Source organism: Pleurodeles waltl, chromosome 2_2 (genome assembly GCF_031143425.1).
Source record: "Pleurodeles waltl isolate 20211129_DDA chromosome 2_2, aPleWal1.hap1.20221129, whole genome shotgun sequence".
Classification (NCBI taxonomy): Eukaryota; Metazoa; Chordata; class Amphibia; order Caudata; family Salamandridae; genus Pleurodeles; species Pleurodeles waltl.
The window spans coordinates 1,134,184,948-1,134,206,473 of record NC_090439.1 but is presented as its reverse complement, the minus strand read 5'-3'; the positions used below and the strand labels follow the sequence as shown (position 1 = coordinate 1,134,206,473).

The 21,526-nt window shown below is 51.5% G+C and overlaps 1 protein-coding gene across 1 annotated transcript in view; it reads left to right on the top strand.

Annotated features, from left to right (window-relative positions):
- Positions 1–248: 248 nt before the first annotated feature.
- The window catches only part of LOC138278695 (mucin-2-like), a 165,967-nt gene continuing 144,689 nt past the window's right edge, over positions 249–21,526 (top strand). Inside the window, exons 1-2 of the mRNA XM_069219273.1 lie at positions 249–483; positions 638–782. Coding sequence (XP_069075374.1) covers positions 249–483; positions 638–782 — 380 coding nt within the window. The remainder of the gene's footprint in view (positions 484–637; positions 783–21,526) is intronic.

The following is a 21,526-nucleotide window of genomic DNA, read 5'->3' as shown; positions in this document are numbered from 1 at the left end:
TGTAAGTACCTTAAGTATCCGCTACAAACCAGGCCAGCCTCCTACATTGGTGGTGCAGCAGTGGGATAAGCACTTGCAATTGCCGTATCACTCTGTTACCGGTGCTTTCCACAGGTAAGAATGCTTTATACCTACAGCTATACACATATACCTAGTTACAGGGTTTTAGTCTCTTACTTTTCTTTCCAAGAGACTAGAAGGTAGGTTTGTTAGGTTTTCCTTACACTACACTACCACAAAGCTACATCATGTCTACTGCTGAGCCTAGCTCTGAGGTGATGGGTACTCCGTATGAATGCATGACCTTCAAAGAACTTAAGGGGCTTTGCTCAGAAAGTAGCCTAGATGTAGTGAAGAACCCCAACAAGAATTTTCTGTTGAGCCTTCTCCTTGAGGATGATCGGGAACATGCTGATAACCAGGAGGAGGAGGGGGAGGGAGATTCTAACCCCTTAGAGTCAGAGAATCATCCTTCAGATTCAGGTGAGGGCTCTTCCAAAGATCTTCCACCTAGCAGACCTACTAGTGTAGCTGGCAGTGGGAGGGGTAGTCACCCAGGGAGGGCTGCCCTCACACCTAGAGGTCAGGTCACTAGGGTCTCAAAAGTTAGGGTCTGCTCATTCCCAAATCCCCTCAGTTTCTGAGGGATCCCATGGTTCAACTCCAGGTGATGACTCCATAGATAGGGAGCTCAGGAAACTGAGACTGGAGGAGGCCAGGCTGAGGCTGCAGCAGCAACAGCCAGTCCTAGATAGAAAGGCCTTGGCTGCAGAAAGGGAATGGTAGGGGTTGGGGATAGTTCCCCATGGTGGCAGCAGCAGCATTTTCAGGACTTATGTGGTCAGAGAAGACACCATTGATTCTAGAAACCTGCATAAAATTGTTCCCCCATGCAAGGTGGGGGATGATATCTACAAGTGGTTTGCTGCACTTGAGAGGGCCTGCAAAGTTCATAGGGTCCCTCAAGGGCAGTGGGCTGCTATTCTGTGGTTGTCCTTTTCTGACAAGGGGAGGGATAGACTTCTCACTGTCAGAGAAGAAGCTTCAGACAGCTATGGTATTCTTAAAACTGCACTTTTGGATGGATTTGTCTTAACCACTGAACAATACAGGATTGAGTTCAGAGAAACCAGAAAAGAGTCCTCACAAGATGGGATAGAATTTGTGAACTGTTCTGTAAAGGCTCTGGGAGGTTGGTGACATGGCAGCAAAGTGTCTGACTATGAGGGCTTATATAATCTAATTCCGAGAGAGCATATTTTTTTAATAACTGTGTGTCTGATTTCTTACACCAATACTTGGTAGACTCAGATCTGACCTCTCCCCAAGAATTGGGAAAGAAGGCAGACAAATGGGTCAGAACAAGAGTAAGCAGAAAAGCTCATACAGGGGGTGACAAGGACAAGACAAAAGAAGGTGAAAAGTCTCAGGACAATGGTAGGGACAAACATAAAAGCAAACACTCCTCTTCAGGCCCACAGCACTTCTCTGGGGGTGGGGATAAAACCTCTTCTTTCTCCTCCTCTTCTGCACACACTAAAAAGCCTTGGTGCTATGTGTGCAGAGGTAAAGGCCATGGGCCAGGGGACAAGTCCTGTCCAGGTAAAGCCACTGAGCCTACCACCATTACTACATCCACTTCCACTTCTAATGCCCCTAGTAGTAGCAGCAATAGTGGTGGGACTACTGGCAATATTCAAAGCATAGTTGTGGTTGGGTTCACTTTTGGGTCCATCATAGAAACTGGGGTAGGCGTAGAAACCCCTGAGACAGTTTCTGTCTGACCTGGTGGCATTGGCCTTGCCACCTTGGCTGATTGTCCCTTTAACATGGATACGTACAAGCAGTCAATTGAAATAAATGGTGTTGAGGCTCAGGCCTACAGGGACACATGTGCCAGCATCACTTCAGTGACTGAAAACTTGGTGTCACCTGCACAATACCTCCTTGGACAGAAGTACCAAGTTACTGATGTCAATAACTCCACTCAGTCTCTCCCCTTAGCTGTAGTGCAACTTAGTTGTGATAGAGTTATTGGCCCTAAGCAGGTGGTGGTGTCATCTAGCTTACCTGTAGACTGTCCCTTAGGAAATGACCTAGAGGCCCCAGGTTGGGCTGAAGTAGAGTTTATGACCCATGCATCCATTCTGGGAACGAAGAGAAGGAGCCCTGAAGCCTCAGGATTCTCCTCTCACCACAGGTAAAAGGGGTATCAAACTGTCCCCTACCCATCCTACCACAAAGGATATAATTCCTGTGGTGGGAGACACCCCTCCTAGGGTGGAACCTGTATCAAAGGAGCCAACAGCTACCACAGCTGGACTCCCAGAGGTAAAAGTACCTCTCTGTGGGAAAGTAAACAAAGAAATGTATCCCTGCCCTGCCTTAGTAAATATGGAGCAACCCTCCAGCCCACCCATAGAAACTTTTGTGCAGCACCCGTGCACTACCTCTAAGAATATGGGAACGCAATCCTGTCCTTATGTGGAGTCTTTAGGACAGCAACCCTGTCCTGCTCTACCCCAAGAGGGACAGCAACTCTGTCCACTCTTAGAGCCATGGTGAAAAGCATTTTGCCCGGCTCTAGCCTTGCTAAGACAGCACCCCTATCTGGCACTGCAATCTTTAGGACAGCATCCCTGTCCTAACATAGGGTCCCAGAGACATTCATCCTGCCCCACTTTAAAACCTTTTCGTAACCTTAAAAGAGTTCACACTTGCTCTGTTTTCCAGCTAAAAATCTCCAAACAGGGTGGTTCACCTCCCCACAGGGAAGGGACCATATAGTGGATGATAAAGGGAGTAACCACTCTAGTTCAGAGCTAATCTCCACTTACCACCACTAAGACAATGAAGTCTCAACTGGCCAAGGTTAGTCTTATTGCCCTTCGTTTAGGGTGGGGGGTTGTGTAGGAACGTAGACTCTTTCTAGCTTGGTTACAGCCACTTTTGGCCTGTTTGTCAATGTGTTTGACTGTGTCAACTGGGATCCTTCTAACCAGGACCCCAGTAGTTATCCTCTCTCCCTCCAAATCTAGTTTTTGGATACTGTCAACACAGTATTCCGCTCATAATTGGCATGCTGGCGCCCCCTTATAAGTCCCTAGTGTATGGTACCTAGGTAACCAGGGCATTGGGGTTCCAGGGGATCCCTATGGGCTGCAGCATTTCTTTTGCCACCCATAGGGACCCATGAAAAGCCTTCTACAGGGCTGCCATTGCAGCTTGTGTGAAAAGGTGCATTCACCCTTTCACTGCCATTTACACTGCACTAGGTCACTTATAAATCACCCTTACTACAGGCCTTCCAGCACTGGAGGCTGGGTGCAGAGTACCTGTGTGTGAGGGCACCCCCGCACTAACAGAGGTGCCCCCACGACCTCCAGGACCATTTTCCCAGACTTCGTGAGTGCGGGGATGCAATTTTACGTGTGTACTGGACATAGGTCACTACCTATGTCCAACTACATAATGGTAACTCCGGACATAGGCATGTTTGGTATCAAACATGTTGGAATCATACCCCAATGCTTTAGCAACCATTGGTTGCATGATTCCATGCACTCTGGGTGCTCCTTAGAGGACCTCCAGTACTGCATTCCAGCCTTCTGAGGTTTTCCAGGCAGCCCCAGCTGCTGCCACCTCTCAGACAGGTTTCTGCCCTCCTGTTGCTTGGGCAGCTCAAGCCCAGGAGGGCAGAACAAAGGATTTCCTTTGGGAGATCGGTGTTACACCCTCTCCCTTTGGAAATAGCTGTCACAGGCTTGGGAGGAGTAGCTTCCCAGAGCCTCTGGAATTGCTTTGAGGGGCACAGGTGGTGCCCTCCTTGCATATTCCAGTCTACACCGGTTCAGGGACCCCAAGTCCCTGCTCTGGCACGAAGCTGGACAAAGGCAAGGGGAGTGACCACTCTTCTGTCCATCACCATCCCGGTGGTGGTGCGCAGAGCTTCTCCAGAGGATCCCTGGGTTTTGCAATTTTGGAATTCAAGTTGGCTGGGAACTCTGGGAGAAACTGAGTGGGCAGTGCCAGCTGGTGATGTCAGAGACCTCCCCTGATAGGTGCTTACGTGCTAGCTGACCAATCCTCCTTTCGGGCCTATTTGGGGTCTCTCTCCTCTGTGGTGCCTCAAATTCAGATTGCAAGACACCAGCAGGAATCCTCTGCATCCTTTACTTCACCTTCTTACCGAAGAAACTGCAGGAGGCTGGCCTGGCTTATAGTGGGTACCTGATGGTACGCACACCTTGTGCCAGGTCCAGTTATCCCTTATTAGTAGATTAGTAGTGTTCTAGCAGCTTAGGCTGATAGAGGTAGCTATAGAAGAGCAGCTTAGGCTGAACTAAGAGACATGCAAAGCTCCTACTATACCACTTATATCATATAGCACTATATCATAAGAACCACAATACTCAGAGTTACTAAAAGTAAAGGTACTTTATTTTAGTGACAATGTGCCAAAAATATCTCAGAGGATATACTCCCTTAGGAGGTAAGTAAAATACACAAAATATACACACAAACCAAAATCAGGTAAGTAAACAGTTAGAAAAGTAGTGCAAGCACTGTAGAATACAATAGGATGCAATAGGCCTAGGGGCAACACAAACCATATTCTAAGAAAGTGGAATGCGAACCACTTAGGGATCCCAGGCCTAGTATAGTTTGTAGAGGGTTGCTGGGAGTGTAAGAAAACACTAAGGGTGTCCAAGATACCTGTAGGAAAGTACCATCTTGCCTGGCATGTTAACCCCATTGTCACTGTATGTATGTTTCTTTTAGCCCTTGTGTCACTGGGATCCTGCTAGGCAGGACCCCAGTGATCATAGTATGTGCCCTGTGTTCCCTGTGTGGTGCCTAACTGTATCACTGAGGCTCTGCTAACCACAACCTCAGTGTTTATTCTCTCTCTGCTTTCTAAATTTGTCACTGCAGGCTAGTGACTAAATTGACCAATTCTCATTGGCACACTGTTACACCCATATAATTCCCTTGTATATGGTACTTAGGTACCCAGGGTATTGGGGTTCCAGGAGATCCCTATGGGCTGCAGCATTTCTTTTGCCACCCATAGGGAGCTCAGGCAATTCTTACACAGGCCTGCCACTGCAGCCTGAGTGAAATAACGTCCACGTTATTTCACAGCCATTTTTCACTGCACATAAGTAACTTATAAGTCACCTATATGTCTAACGCTCATTTGGTGAAGGTTGGGGGCCCACGTTATTTCACAGCCATTTTTCACTGCACATAAGTAACTTATAAGTCACCTATATGTCTAACCCTCACTTGGTGAAGGTTGGGTGCCAAGTTACTTAGTGTGTGGGCACCCTGGCACTAGCCAAGGTGCCCCCACATCGTTCAGGGCAATATCCCCAGACCTTGTGAGTGCGGGGACACCATTACACGCGTGCACTATACATAGGTCACTACCTATGTATAACGTCACAATGGTAATTCCGAACATGGCCATGTAACATGTCTAAGATCATGGAATTGTCACCCCAATACAATTCTGGTATTGGGGAAACAATTCCATGATCCCCAGGGTCTCTAGCACAGAACCTGGGTACTGCCAAACTGCCTTTCCGGGGTTTCCACTGCAGCTGCTGCTGCTACCAACCCCTCAGACAGGATTCTGCCCCCGGGGTCTGGGCAGCCCAGGCCCAGGACGGCAGAACAAGGGAGTTCCTCTGAGAGAGGGTGTTACACCCTCTCCCTTTGGAAATAGGTGTGAAGGGCTGGGGAGGAGTAGCCTCCCCAACCTCTGGAAATGCTTTAATGGGCACAGATGGTGCCCATCTCTGCATAAGCCAGTCTACACCGGTTCAGGGATCCCCCAGCCCTGCTCCAGTGCAAAACTGGACAAAGGAAAGGGGAATGACCACTCCCCTGACCTGCACCTCCCAGGGGAGGTGCACAGAGCTCCTCCAGTGTGTCCCAGACCTCTGCCATCTTGGAAACAGAGGTGTCTGTGGACACTGGACTGCTCTGAGTGGCCAGTGCCAGCAGGTGACGTCAGAGGCTCCTTCTGATAGGCTCTTACCTCTCTTGGTAGCCAATCCTCCTTCCTAGGTAGCTAAACCTCCTTTTCTGGCTATTTAGGGTCTCTGCTTTGGGGATCTCACCAGATAACGAATGCAAGAGCTCACCAGAGTTCCCCCGCATCTCCCTCTTCACCTTCTGCCAAAGGATCGACCGCTGACTGCTCAGGACGCCTGCAAAACCGCAACAAAGTAGCAAGACGACTACTAGCAACCTTGTATCGCTTCATCCTGCTGGCTTTCTCAACTGTTTCCAGGTGGTGCATGCTCTTGGGGTAGCCTGCTTCCTCTCTGCACCAGGAGCTCTGAAGAAATCTCCCGTGGGTCGACGGAATCTTCCCCCTGCAACCGCAGGCACCAAAATACTGCATCACTGGTCCTCTGGGTCCCCTCTCAGCACGATGATCGTGGTCCCTGGAACTCAGCAACTCTGTCCAAGTGACTCCCACAGTCAGTGACTCTTCAGTCCAAGTTTGGTGGAGGTAAGTCCTTGCCTCCCCATGCTAGACTGCATTGCTGGGTACCGTGTGATTTGCAGCTGCTCCGGCTCCTGTACACTCTTCCAGGGTTTCCTTTGTGCACAGCCAAGCCTGGGTCCCCGACACTCCTTCCTGCAGTGCACAACCTTCTGAGTTGTCCTCCGGCGTCGTGGGACTCCCTTTTGTGACTTCGGGTGGACTCCGGTTCACTTTTCTTCCAAGTGCCTGTGCTGCCTGCTTTTGTGAGGGCTCCCTGAGTTGCTGGGCGCCCCCTCTCTCTCCTCCTCCAAGTGGCGACATCCTGGTCCCTCCTGGGCCACAGCAGCACCCAAAAACCTCAACCGCGACCCTTACAGCTAGCAAGGCTTGTTTGCGGTCTTTCTGCGTCGGAACACCTCTGCAAGTTTCATCGCGATGTGGGATATCCATCCTCCAAAGGAGAAGTTCCTTGTCCTCTTCTTTCTTGCAGATCTCCAAGCTTCTTCCAACAGGTGGCAGATCCTTGCACCCTCAGCTGGCATTTCCTGGGCTCCTGCCCACTATCGACACTGTTGCGACTATTGGACTTGGTCCGCTTGTCTTACAGGTACTCAGGTCCGGAAATCCACTGTTGTTGCATTGCTAGTGTTTGTTCTTCCTGCAGAATCCCCCTATCACGACTTCTGTGCTCTCTGGGGGTAGTAGGTGCAATTTACACCTACTTTTCAGGGTCTTGGGGTAGGCTATTTTTCTAACCCTCACTGTTTTCTTACAGTCCCAGCGACCCTCTACAAGCTTACATAGGTTTGGGGTCCATTCGTGGTTCGCATTCCACTTTTGGAGTATATGGTTTGTGTTGCCCCTATACCTATGTGCTCCTATTGCAATCTACTGTAATTTTACACTGCTTGCATTACTTTTCTTGCTATTAGCTGCATAAGTTTGGTTTGTGTACATATATCTTGTGTATATAACTTATCCTCATACTGAGGGTACTCACTGAGATACTTTTGGCATATTGTCATAAAAATAAAGTACCTTTATTTTTAGTACTTCTGTGTATTGTGTTTTCTTATGATATTGTGCATATGACACCAGTGGTATAGTAGAAGCTTTACATGTCTCCTAGTTCAGCCTAAGCTGCTTTGCCATAGCTACCTTCTATCAGCCTAAGCTGCTAGAAACACCTCTTCTACACTAATAAGGGATAACTGGACCTGGCACAAGGTGTAAGTACCTCTGGTACCCACTACAAGCCAGGCCAGCATCCTACACCTCCCCACACTAGACTGCAAACCTGTGTAGTGCGTGATTTGCAGCTGCTCCGGCTTCTGTGCACTTCTCCAAGGATTCCTTTGTGCACAGCCTAGCCTTGGTCCCCAGCACACTGTCCTGCAGTGCTCAACCCTCTGAGTTGGACTCCAACATCGTGGGACCCTCCTTTGTGACTCTGCTTGGTCAAATCTTCTAAGTGCCTGCTCCGGTACTTCTGCGGGTACTGCCTGCTTCTGTGGGGGCTCTCTTAGTTGCTGAGCGCCCCCTCTGTCTCCTCCTCTAAGGGGCGACATCCTAGTCCTTCCTGGTCCCCAGCAGCCCCCAAAAACCTCTACCGCGATCCTTGCAGCTAGCAAGGCTTGTTTGCAGTATTTCTGCGTGGAAACACTTCTGCAACCTCCAGCATGCCGTGGGACATCTTCCATTCAAAGGAGAAGTTCCTAACTCTCTTCTTGTTGCAGAATCCTTGGCTTCTTCCACCCAGAGGCAGCCTTCTTGCACCTTCATCCGGGGTTTCCTGGGCTCCTGCCCCCCCTGGACACTATCGCGACTCTTGGACTTGGTCCCCTTGCCTTGCAGGTCCTCAGGTCCAGGAATCCGTCTTCAGTGCTTTGCTGTTGTTTGTGGTTCTTGCAGAATCCTCCTATCACGACTATTTTGTCCTATTGGGGTAGTAGGGGTACTTTACTCCTACTTTTCAGGGTCTTGGGGTGGGGTATCTTGGACACCCTGACTGTTTTCTTACAGTCCCAGCGACCCTCTACAAGCTCCCATAGGTCTGGGGTCCATTTGTGATTCGCATGCCACTTTTGGAGTATATGGTTTGTGTTGCCCCAAGACCTATGTTCACCTATTGCATCCTATTGTAATTCTACACCGTTTGCATTACTTTTCTTACTATTACTTACCTGTTTTGGGTTTGTGTACATATAACTTGTGTATATTACTTACCTTCTAACTGAGGGTACTCACTGAGATACTTTTGGCATATTGTCATAAAAATAAAGTACCTTTATTTTTAGTAACTCTGAGTATTGTGTTTTCTTATGATATTGTGCTATACGATATAAGTGGTATAGTAGGAGCTTTGCATGTCTCCTAGTTCAGCCTAAGCTGCTTTGCCATAGCTACCCTCTGTCAGCCTCAGCTGCTAGAAACACCTCTATTCTACTAATAAGGGATAACTGGACCTTGCACAGGGTGTAAGTACCACAAGGTACCCACTATAAGCCAGGCCAGCCTCCTACAATACCCCACCCCAAGACCCTGAAAAGTAGGAGTAAAGATATCCTACTTCTCCAGAAAGACACTAAAATCGTTATAGGGTACTCTGCAAAGACAACAACTGACTGCAAAGCAGTCAGTGTCACCAGATCCTCGGGGTCTGCGCATGTTCCCAACACGTCCACCACTGAACAGCTCCAAGACTCTGATAGATAAATCACAGAGGCTAAGAGAGTTCAAGAGGGGAAGAGGGGATTAGGAAGGGAAACAGCTGGGAAGGAGACCTGTAGTAAGAAAAAGGTTAGAACACACAATATGAACATTATGGTGGTCATTATGACCCTGGCGGTATTATAACCGCAGGGCCAAAATGACGGGAGCACTGCCAACAGGCTGGCGGTGCCTCCTGGCGTATTTTGACCGCGGCGGTAGCGCCGTGGTCGCACCGCCGGGGCCGGCGGTTTACCGCCACAATGGCCCGGCGGATGTAATGCGCCAGGGCAGCGCTGCCCAGGGGATTACGAGTCCCCGACTGCCAGCCTTTTTCTGGCGGTCTGAACCGCCAGGAAAAGGCTGGCGGTATGGGGAGTCTTGGGTCCCCTGGGGGCCCCTGCACTGCCCATGCCGCTGGCATGGGCAGTGCAGGGGCCCCTGAGAAGGCCCCATGCGGCTTTTCACTGTCTGCTGTGCAGACAGTGAAAAGCGCGATGGGTGCAACTCCAAATGGAATGCGGCCGCACGGCGGTCAGATCTTGGCCAAGGTCGTAATGACCCCCATAATCTCCTGAAATCAATACTAGACTATGATTCTAAGCATAATCATTCTGAAAACAAGAACAATCTAAGAATTAAGTTTAAAATGACTAAGTTTCAAGATGGCCGGATACCTGTAAGGGAATCAAGGTGGATTAAATGAAAACTTTCTTATTCAAGTACTTTCCTTTACATGAGAATCAGAAAAACGTTCTGACTAAATTTTAAACCAGTCATATAAATCCTTTTTTGAGAATGCATACTAGGACCAAACAATATTGCATCTAGACACTCTGATCTTCTGTGTACTCTTAAAATGTTTCAACACAAATTGCGCATATTGTAGATTTATATATATATATATGTAGTAAACACCATAAAAGGATTGTGCACCATGAATAACACAATATGGATTCAGGAAAAACAAATCACATAACTTGTTAACTCGAATATTACATGATAAATATCTTAAAATAGTGGCATACAATAAACAACATGAATTAAACTCGAGGAGAGAATCGTGCGTCTTGCCGATTCGAGTGTCACCATGTAAAAAGCCAAGAAATGTTAGTACGCAATGAATATCAAAGTCAAATCATCATTAAACGAATTGCGCGTCTTGCCGATTCGTAAACCACAATGTAAATGCCAAGAAATAACAGCTCACAATGAATAACAAGATCAAAGTACAATGAAACGAATCGCACGTCTTTGCCGATTCTTAAGCCACCATGTCAATGTCAAGAAATGGTAGCGGGCAATGAACAACAAAGTTAAAACACCATAAAACGAATTGCGCGTCTTGCCGATTTTTAAGCCACCATGTAAATGTCAAGAAATGGTAGCGGGCAATGAACAACAAAGTTAAAACACCATAAAACGAATTGCGCGTCTTGCCGATTTTTAAGCCACCATGTAAATGTCAAGAAATGGTAGCGCGCAATGAATAACAAGATTAAATTATCATGAAACGAATCGCGCGTCTTGCCGATTCGCAAGTCACCCTGCAAATGTCACAAACACTCAAGCGTATATTTCACACGCGCAAAGTACTCTGTCAAATCATAAAAGGATTAGGCCCAAGGACATGAGAGTTCTCGATAACGGCATCGGGAGGCCAGCCCAACCACCGTCTTACCACCCAGAACAAGGATCTCCAAATGAAGAATGAAAGTCAGATGTCTGGAAGATCAAATAGGCCACCGGGACAGAAGCTCAGGAAGTAGATGCTGCTCTGCACCGGGACCTCTGAATAGTGAGAACTTGGAGCTGGGCTGGCTCCTTTTTATAGAGTCTTGGCCCAGCCCACAACCACACCCAGGCATGTTGCAGGGAAAGTCTCTAGAAGGCCCTGGAAAGGGACCACACCCTAACACACTCTGAAAGCCTGCAGCAATACATTGCAAATGAACAGCACTTGTAAGCACATTAAAAGTAAGTCTTCAGGATGAACTCTGCAATGCAAAAGGTTAAACAACAACATATCAGCACAATGCATAAATTACGTTGTTTTGAGAGTGCTGGGTTTTTGCATTCTAGTCGCCAATAGAGCGCGCACTGCCCTGGTGTTGACAGTAAAGCACTGAAGACGGATTCCTGGACCTGAAGACCTGTAAAGGAAGGGGACCAAGTCCAAGGGTCACGAAAGTGTCCAAGGCGGGCAGGAGCCCACTAAACCCTGGATGAAGGTGCAAAATGGCTGCCTCCGGGTGGAAGAAGCTGAAGATTCTGCAACAACAGAAGACGCCAGGAACTTCTCCTTTGCACAGAAGATGTCCCACGGCGAGCTGGAGGATGCAGAGTTGTTTCCACGCAGAAAGTCCGCAAACAAGCCTTGCTAGCTGCAAAGGTCACAGTTAAAGAAAATAGGTGCTGCCCGGGCCCAGGAAGGACCAGGAGGTCGCCCCTTGGAGGAGGAGACAGAGGGGGTGCTCAGCAGCACGGAGAGCCCACGCAGAAGCAGGCAGCACCTGCAGAAGCACTTGAACAAGCGTTCAAGCAATCTGAGCACAGCAGTCATCTCAACACTACAAAGGAGGGTCCCACGAAGCTGGTGGTCAACTCAGTGAGTTGAGCAATGCAGGACGGAGTGCTGGGGACCTGGGCTATGCTGTGCATGAAGGATTCCTTGCAAAAGTGCACAGAAGCCCTAGCAGCTGCAGTTCACGCAGTACACAGGATTACTGTCTGGCGTAGGGAGGCAAGGACTTACCGCCACCAAATTTGGACAGAAGGACCACTGGACGGTCGGGGTCACTTGGATCCAGGTCCTGTGTTACAGGGACCACGCTCGTCAAGATGAGAGGGGACCCAGAGGACCGGTGATGCAGAAGTATGGTGCCTGCGTTAGCAGGGGAAAGATTCCGACAACCCACTGGAGATTTCTTCTTGGCTTCCAGTGCAGGGTGAAGGCAGACAGTCCTCAGAGCATGCACCACCAGGAAACAATCAAGAAAGCCGACAGGATTAGGTGCTACAATGTTGCTGGTAGTCGTCTTCCTACTTTGTTGCGGTTTTGCAGGCGTCCTGGAGCAGTCAGCGGTCGATCCTTGGCAGAAGTCAAAGAGAGAGATGCAGAGGAACTCTGGTGAGCTCTTGCATTCGTTATCTGAAGAGAAACCCACAGGAGAGACCCTAAATAGCTCTCAGAAGAAGACTGGCCACCTAACCAGGTAAGCACCTATCAGGAGGGGTCTCTGACGTCTCCTGCTGGCCACTTAGAGACCTCCACTGTGCCCTCACACCTCTGCATTCAAGTAAGTCCTTGCCTCCCCACGCCAGACAGTAATCCTGTGTACTGCGTGAACTACAGCTGCTAGGGCTTCTGTGCACTTTTGCATGGAATTCTTCGTGCACAGCACAGCCCAGGTCCCCAGCACTCCGTCCTGCATTGCTCAACTCGCTGAGTTGACCACCGGCTTTGTGGGACCCTCCTTTGTAGTGTTGAGATGACCGCGGTGCTCAGTTTTCTTGAACCCGTGTTCAAGTGATTCTGCAAGTGCTGCCTGCTTGTGCATGGGCTCTCTGTGTTGCTGAGCGCCCCCTCTATCTCCTCCTCCAAGGAGCGACCTCCTGGTCCTTCCTGGGCCCGGGCAGCACCCATTTTCTTCAACCGTGACCTTTGCATCTAGCAAGGCTTGTTTGCGGTCTTTCTGAGTGGAAACAACTTTGCATCCTCCAGCACGCCGTGGGATATCTTCTGTGCAAAGGAGAAGTTCCTGGCATCTTCTGTTGTTGCAGAATCTTCAGCTACTTCCACCCGGAGGCAGCCATTTTGCACCTTCATCTGGGGTTTAGTGGGCTCCTGCCCCACCCCGGACACTTTTGTGACTCTTGGACTTGGTCACCTCAGGTCCAGGAATCTGTCTTCAGTGCTTTGCAGTCAGTTGTTGTCCTTGCAGAATCTCCTATCACAACTTCAGTGTGTTTCTGGGGAAAAAGGGTAACTTTACTCCTACTTTTCAGGGTCTTGGGGTGGGGTATCTGGGACACCCTTAGTGTTTTCTAACACTCTCAGCAACCCTCTGCATACTACACTAGGTCTGGGGTCCCATAAGAGGTTCGCATTCCACTTTCTTAGTATATGGTTTGTGTTGCCCCTAGGCCTATTGCATCCTATTGTATTCTACAGTGTTTGCACTACTTTTCTAACTGTTTACTTACCTGATTTTGGTTTGTGTGCATATTTTGTTTATTTTACTTACCTCCTAGGGGAGTATATCCTCTGAGATATTTTTGGCACATTGTCACTAAAATAAAGTACCTTCATTTTTAGTAACTCTGAGTATTGTGATTCTTATGGTATAGGGGGTCATTACAACATTGGCGGTAAAACCTGCTTACCGACGTGCAGAAGACCGCTAATACACCGCTGCGGCCGCGGAATTCCGCCACAGCTATTATGACCTACAGCTCGGAATCCGCCAAAATTCAGACACCCACACAAGTCCGCCACACCAAAGGTCAGTGATAAACTGGCGAAAACAAAACCTCCACTGTCACGCCAACAGAAACATGCCCATGCTATCACGACCCACGAATCCACGCGGCGGTCTTTCAACCGCGGTATTCCATTGGCAGTACACACCACCGCGCTCAAAATACACACACATCTCCAAAACACCGCCACATTGGACAATTCGAATTACACACACCTGAGACACATACAAACACCACTCCCACACACTCAATACAATATAAAACACACACCCACATCACTCACAAACCACTACGACCAAAAATTAGAGACCAAGGCGACAGAGGGATAGCACAGCAATAGACAACCCCACCACACAGAGGCACACAACACCATCACCCATACAACATCCACGCACAAAACACCTCACATCACCACACTCATCAACACATACACCACCCCACACATCACCTACACCACGCCATGTCACACCAAAGACACCCCAGGTTTTCCGAGGAGGAGCTCAGGGTCATGGTGGAGGAAATCCTACAGGTAGAGCCACAGCTATTTGGAGCACAGGTGCAGCACACCTCCATAGCCAGGAAGATGGAGCTATGGCGAAGAATCGTCAACAGGGTCAACGCTGTGGGACAGCACCCAAGAAATCGGGAGGACATCAGGAAGAGGTGGAACGACCTACGGGGGAAGGTGCGTTCAGTGGTCTCCAGGCACAACATCGCGATTCAGCGGACTGGCGGCGGACCCCCACCTCCTTCCCCACAACTAACAACATGGGAGGAGCAGGTCTTGACCATCATGCATCCAGAGGGCCTCGGAGGAGTCGGTGGAGGAATGGACACTGGTAAGTCAAATCTTAACTATCATATCCCCCACCCTACCTGCATGCTTTCACACACCCCCACCCTCCCCCCCTCCCCATCACTCCAACTCCTCACTAATGTACTAATAACACAAACCACACATCCCAACCCCAAGCCCTGCATGACACAACTAAGCATGGACACCCAGCACTAAAGCATGCTCACTGCACATACCCATAACAACCCCCCAACCATCATCATACAAGCGCCCACACAGGAATGCTTGCACTGGTGAACACGCACACCCACCCATTGCACACCATGACACACACACATGCAATAATCATGCTCTTATAGCCCTGCAGGACCACTACGTAACGTCACCACACAGGAGGGTCCAGACATATCCCCCCCACCCACAGAAGAGGCTCACAGTGACGACAGCAGCTCTGGCCAACTGGATCCAGATGACCAGCCCGGACCATTGTGGGCCTCAGGACAGTCGGTTCCCCTTGCACAGGCACAGCCCAACACTGACCTTCCACCCTCTGGTAACACCAGCACAGCACCCACCCAGCGGGCCCATACCTCCGTACCCAGGACACGTCAATCAGCGGTGTGTCCACCACTACAGGGAACCCAGGGTAACCCACCACCCGAACAACAACAGGGATCTGGGGGCAGTGGTAGTGGGCACACAGTCCAGGGGACGGAGGCACAGGAACACAGGGGAACTGGGAGGGCTGCTGTGCGACAGGGGGCGGACAGGCCAAGGGAAACCACTCTCCACGAGGCCCTCTCCTCTATCATGGGAGCCTACCACCACTCCCAGGAGACGATGGCTATGGTCCTGGCCAAGTTTCAGGAGACCCAGAGCCTGCAGGACGAACAGTATTTGGGGTTCAGGGAGGAGCTCAGAACCATCAGCTCCACCCTGGGCACCATCGTAGGGGTGCTGAAGGACATACAAAAGACCATGAGGGACACCGTGGCGCTCCAAGGGGCCCCTGACACTAGCATGGACGATGAACTGCCCACCACCTCCGCCGGCGCTTGTGGACAGGACGCCCTGCCACAGGACCACCACACCAGCACCCCACCCCCTGCAGACGGACAACCACCCACAGGTGGTCCCTGAGATCCAGGAACAGGACAGAGCAAGATGGCAAGACCCCCGCCAGGAAATGAGACCACCTTGATTGTCCTCCCACTGTCTCACTTTGTTACCCTGTCCAGATTGGAACTGCCCCACCTCCACTTCCTATGCCCATATTGGCAGTGCACCTGTGTGACTAATAGACTGGACTCTGCCATGGACATTCCTCCACCATCACCCCTCACCATTTTGCCACCCCCTCCAATAATTAGCACCTCAATAAACACCCTTGAACCACAAAACAATCTGGAGTCAGTCTGTGATTTTGAAAATGTGTATTAGCAATGACAGTGACAAAATGCGTTTTCAAATGTAATGCCAACATACCTATGTCACACATCACAAGTCCATGAAGGATGCAAGCAGATGACACACGTTGGTAACCACACCTGTGAAACCGTAATGGAAATGTACAACTCAGTTACCATATACTGGTTGAAATCGACAGACAGGATAGAGGTAGAAGTGTGAAAGTGAATGTAATAGTAAAAAAAAAATTCTCACCTGTGTGTCACTGGAAATGTTGCTGTATGACTGACTCCCTGTTGTCTATGTCTTCTTCCTCAGCTTTCTCCTCATCACTGTCCACAGGCTCCACAGCTGCCACAACACCGTCATATGGACCATCCTCCTGCAGAAAAGGCACCTGGCGTACCAAAGCAAGATTGTGAAGCATCGAGCAGGCGATGATGATCTGGCACACCTTCCTTGGTGAGTAGAATAGGGAACTACCTGTCATATGGAGGCACCTGAACCTGGCCTTCAGGAGGCCGAAGGTGCGTTCGATCACCCTCCTAGTCCGCCCATGGGCCTCATTGTAGCGTTCCTCTGCCCTGGTCCTGGGATTCCTCACTGGGGTCAATAGCCATGACAGGTTGGGGTAACCAGAGTCCCCTAATAGTCACACACGGTGCCTCTGGAGTTGACCCATCACATACGGGATGCTGCTATTCCGCAGGATGTAGGCGTCATGCACTGAGACAGGGAACATAGCATTTACCTGCGAGATGTACTGGTCTGCCAAACATACCATCTGTACATTCATGGAATGATAACTCTTCCGGTTTCTGTACACCTGTTCATTCCTGCGTGGGGGGACCAGAGCTACATGGGTGCCATCAATAGCACCTATGATGTTGGGGATATGTCCCAGGGCATAGAAGTCACCTTTCACTGTAGCCAAATCCTCCACCTGAGGGAAAACGATGTAGCTCCTTACGTGTTTCAGCAGGGCAGACAACACTCTGGACAACACGTTGGAAAACATAGGCTGGGACATCCCTGATGCCATGGCCACAGTTGTTTGAAATGAGCCACTTGCAAGGAAATGGAGCACTGATAGCACCTGCACTTCAGGGGGTATTCCTGTGGGATGGCGGATTGGTGAGATAAGGTCTGGCTCCAACTGGGTACACAGTTCCTGGATTGTGGCACGGTCAAACCTGTAGGTAATGATCAAATGTCGCTCCTCCATTGTTAACAGGTCCACCAGCGGTCGGTACACCGGAGGATTCCGCCATCTCCTCAAATGTCCCAGCTGACGGTGCCTAAGAAGGACAACAGCGACCACAGAGTCAACAAATTCTCAGGTATGTACCCACAGCTACACAGAACACGACACCAAATACTAAACTCTTCCTGTATGTGTGTTGAGTGTAGGCCTAGGTATGTGTGACGCAGTAGTAAATGAAGCCATGTGGGCCCCTGAAATGGCGGCTGCCTGACCTCTAAACTGGGACAATGGGATGTGAGGTAACTGCGCTGGCGTTGTACACCGTCGCGATAGGCGGTCATAGACCGCGGCGCAATGCTGCATTGGTTAACATTGGACCCTATGGGTTCCAGGAGCCAATGATGAATTGCGCCGGCGGTGATGATACGCACCGTCGCGGACGGCACCGCCGCGGACGTCACCGCCATTTTCTATCTGTTCAATCACTCGATACCTGATCTTCGACAGGAGAGGACTTACACTGCAAGTGCTGCTGTGACCTCGGTCTGGAAGAGACAATGGCTGCTGCGTCTGGGGAAAGGGCCCCTGCCTTCACTGCTCAGGAGTTGGAGAAGCTCGTGGACGGGGTCCTCCCCCAGTACACGCTACTCTACGGTCCTCCAGACCAACAGGGAAGTATACAGGGAGCACGTTGTATGGGCTATGCTGGGTGGAGAGTGCTGGATGTCAGTAGGAAGGGGGCAGAGTTCTGCGACCATTAAGGCCTGTGAATGCATGTGCCACCTGGCAAGGGTAGGGATGGGGGCCAGTCACTTCGACGGTGCAGTTGGTAATGACTTCTCTTCTTCCCCTGTACATGTCATGTAGGTCAGCGCCCACCAGAAGAAGGACATTTGGCGTGCCATCGCCAAGGACGTCTGGACCCTGGGGGTCCACCAGAGACAGGGCACCCACTGCCGTAAAAGATGGGAGGACATCCACCACTGGAGCAAGAAGACGGCGGAGGCTCAGCTGAGGATGGCCTCCCAACGTGGGAGGGGTGCCCGTCGCACCATGACCCCCCGGATGTTACGGATCCTGGCGGTGGCCTACCCTGAGTTGGATGGGTGCTTGAGGGCATCACAGCAGACACAAGGGGGTGAGTACACTCTCATTCTGCGGACTTAGCGCGCAGTGGAGGGGTCTGGGTGGGGGAGGAGGGCTGTGGGTTTCCCTAGGCCAGGGCGAGTTCTGTAGGCTAGGCCCCTTCGTAAAGGCATGGCCCTGTGACCCCCCCCACCCCACCTCTGTAGAGTGCCAAGTACAGGTATACATGCCCCTGTGTCATCTATGTGGACAGATGACACTTATAGCCATATAGGCCATATCCCAGAATTTGCATCTGTAGAGGCCAAGAGCACGGCGTAGTGCAGGGGGCTGCTGTGTCTGTATTGTCCGCCAACGGTAGCGGTAAGCCATGCACTCAACCTGTCTTTCTTCTGTTTCCCCAGCCCTTTTTGTGCTCTCCCTGTTCTTGTGTGCATCAGCATCATCAGACGGAGGTACAGTGGCACCGGAGCACGAGGGAGCTGCATCCCACATGGCCATGGAGGGCCAAACCACGGACTCCGAATACACCAGTGGGACGGAGGGCGACGGGAGCTTCACGTCGGTCACTGGATCAGCAACAAGCGACACGGACTCGTCCTCCGATGGGAGCTCCCTTGTGGTGGCGGCACCATCTGTGCCCCCCACTTCTACAGGTACAGCCTCCACCCCCCTTACCAGCACCGCCCTCCCAGCAGCCCCTCAGCCTTCGCTCCGTGCCCGCTCACCCAGGAGGGTGGGCATCACCTTCGCCCCAGGCACCTCAGGCCCTGCCCCAGTCACCCCTGCTGCCCTCAGTGAGGAGGCCATTGACCTCCTCAGGTCACTCACTGTTGGGCAGTCTACCATTGTGAATGCCATCCAGGGTGTAGAAAGGGAGTTGCAACACAGTAATGCATTCCTGGAGGGCATTAATTCTGGTCAGGCTGTCCTTCATCGAACCCTGCAATCTCTGGCCTCAGCACTGATGGCAGCCATTGTCCCTGTGTCTAGCCTCCCCCCTCCAACTTCCTCCACCCAGACCCAATCCCCTGTATCCCAGCCTATCCCAAGCACACCATCAGACCAACATGCACACACCTCAACACCCAAAAGTGGCTCTGGCAAACATAGGCACCACACATCCCACAGGCACTCACACAAGCATCACCCACATACAGACACAGCAACATCCACTGCCTCCACTGTGTCACCCTCCTCGTCATCTCCCTCCTCCCTCCCAGTCTCGTCTACACTCTCACCTGCTTGCACTACATCTACAGGCACTAGGACTCGCACCAGAACACCCAGCACCACACCCCGCTCACCTGCACTCACCACCCCCACTACCATTTACACGTCCCCTGTGTCCACTCCCAGTGTGTCTGTGACGCCCCCTCCCAAAGTTCACAAACGCGGGCACCCACACACCCAACATCCATCCACCTCACAACAGCCTCCAGTACATGCACCTGCACCCAAATCACCTAAAGTTACACCTCCTACAACCACCTCCGCTTCCTCCACTCCCAGACCCCCTCCAGCTACCCATCCCAGTGTTCGTCAGAGACTCTTCCTGAGCAACGTTGACCTCTTTCCCACCACCCCCACCCCTCCAATTCATAGGTCCCGTAGTAGCATCTCAGCCAAAAAAAGTCCGGTACCAGTGGTGCGTGTTAAAGGTCTGTGGAGTGCACCGGCCACCAGGGCAGCCAGTGTGACACGGAGCCAAAGCACTGCCAGTCCACCCCCTGTAAAGCACCTTAAGTTGGAAAGTGCCCGACGGGTGAGGGTGAAGACTCCTGCCGGCAAAACAGCTCACAAGGGTCCCTGGGGGAGTGCTGAGTCAGCTGAGACTCCTCCCAAGGTGGTGAAGGGGCAGAAGAGGTCTCCAAGGTCTGGTAAGAGCAGCACGGCGGAGAAGGCCGCCATCCTCTCCGCCGGCCGGGACGCCACCGCCAGCAGTATCGTCACTGGTCTGGAGACCACCGCCAGAGTCAGTGCCCTGGAGGGCAGCAGTATCGTCACTGGTCCGGAGACCACCGCCAGAGTCAGTGCCCTGGAGGGCAGCAGTATCGTCACTGGTCCGGAGACCACCGCCAGCGTCAGTGCCCTGGAGGGCAGCAGTATCGTCACTGGTCCGGAGACCACCGCCAGAGTCAGTGCCCCGGAGGGCAGCAGTATCGTCACTGGTCCGGAGACCACCGCCAGTGTCAGTGCCCTGGAGGGCAGCAGTATCATCACTGGTCCGGAGACCACCCCCAGCGTCAGTGCCCTGGAGGGCCCCGGCAGCCACAGCCCCGCTGGGCACTGAGGGACCGTCATGCCACACACCGCTGCACAGGTCAGAGACAGCTAAGTCAAGCACTGCTGAACAGGGCAAAGACCGCTATGGTGAAGACCGCTGAACAGGGCAAAGACCGCCATGGCACTGCACCGTTGAACAGGTCAGAGACAGCAAAGGCAAGCACCGCTGAACACCATGGCAATGCACCGCTGAACAGGTCAGAGACAGCAAAGGCAAGCACCGCTGAACAGGGCATTGACCGCCATGGCACTGCACCGCTGAACAGGTCAGAGACAGCAAAGGCAAGCACAGCTGAACAGGGCAAAGACCGCCATGGCAATGCACCGCTGAACAGGTCAGAGACCGCCATTGCACTGCACCGCTGAACAGGTCAGAGACAGCAAAGGCAAGCACCGCTGAACAGGGCAAAGACCGCCATGGTGAAGACCGCTGAACAGGGCAAAGACCGCCATGGCACTGCACCGCTGAACAGGTCAGAGACAGCAAAGGCAAGCACCGCTGAACAGGGCAAAGACCGCCATGGTGAAGACCTCTAAGCAGGGCAAAGACCGCCAAATCAAGCATCGTTAGCCCATGTGCAGCTGGGTCAGTGACGGAACTGGGACCGTCACGGGAAGCGTGATGCACTCTGGGCACCAGTCCCCCTCCAGAACCTGTGCAGACCTGCATCCACTCCGTCTGTCCTGCACAGGATGAAGCACTCTGGGCACCAGTTCCCCTCCAGAACCAGTGGAGACCTGCATCCACTCCGTCTGTCCTGCACAGGATGAAGCGCTCTGGGCACCAGTCCCCCTCCAGAACCAGTGGAGACCTGCATCCACTCTGTCTGTCCTGCACAGGATGAAGCACTCTGGGCACCAGTCCCCCTCCAGAACCAGTGGAGACTGTGATCCACTTGTGAGACTGTGGCTCTGCACTCCCCAGGATGGTACAGTGGGCAAGCCACCCACTGTATAGACTTGAGAGACTGTGGCTTTGCACTCCCCAGGATAAAGCAGTGGGCAACCCACCCACTGTAGAGACTTGAGAGACTGTGGCTTTGCACTCCCCAGG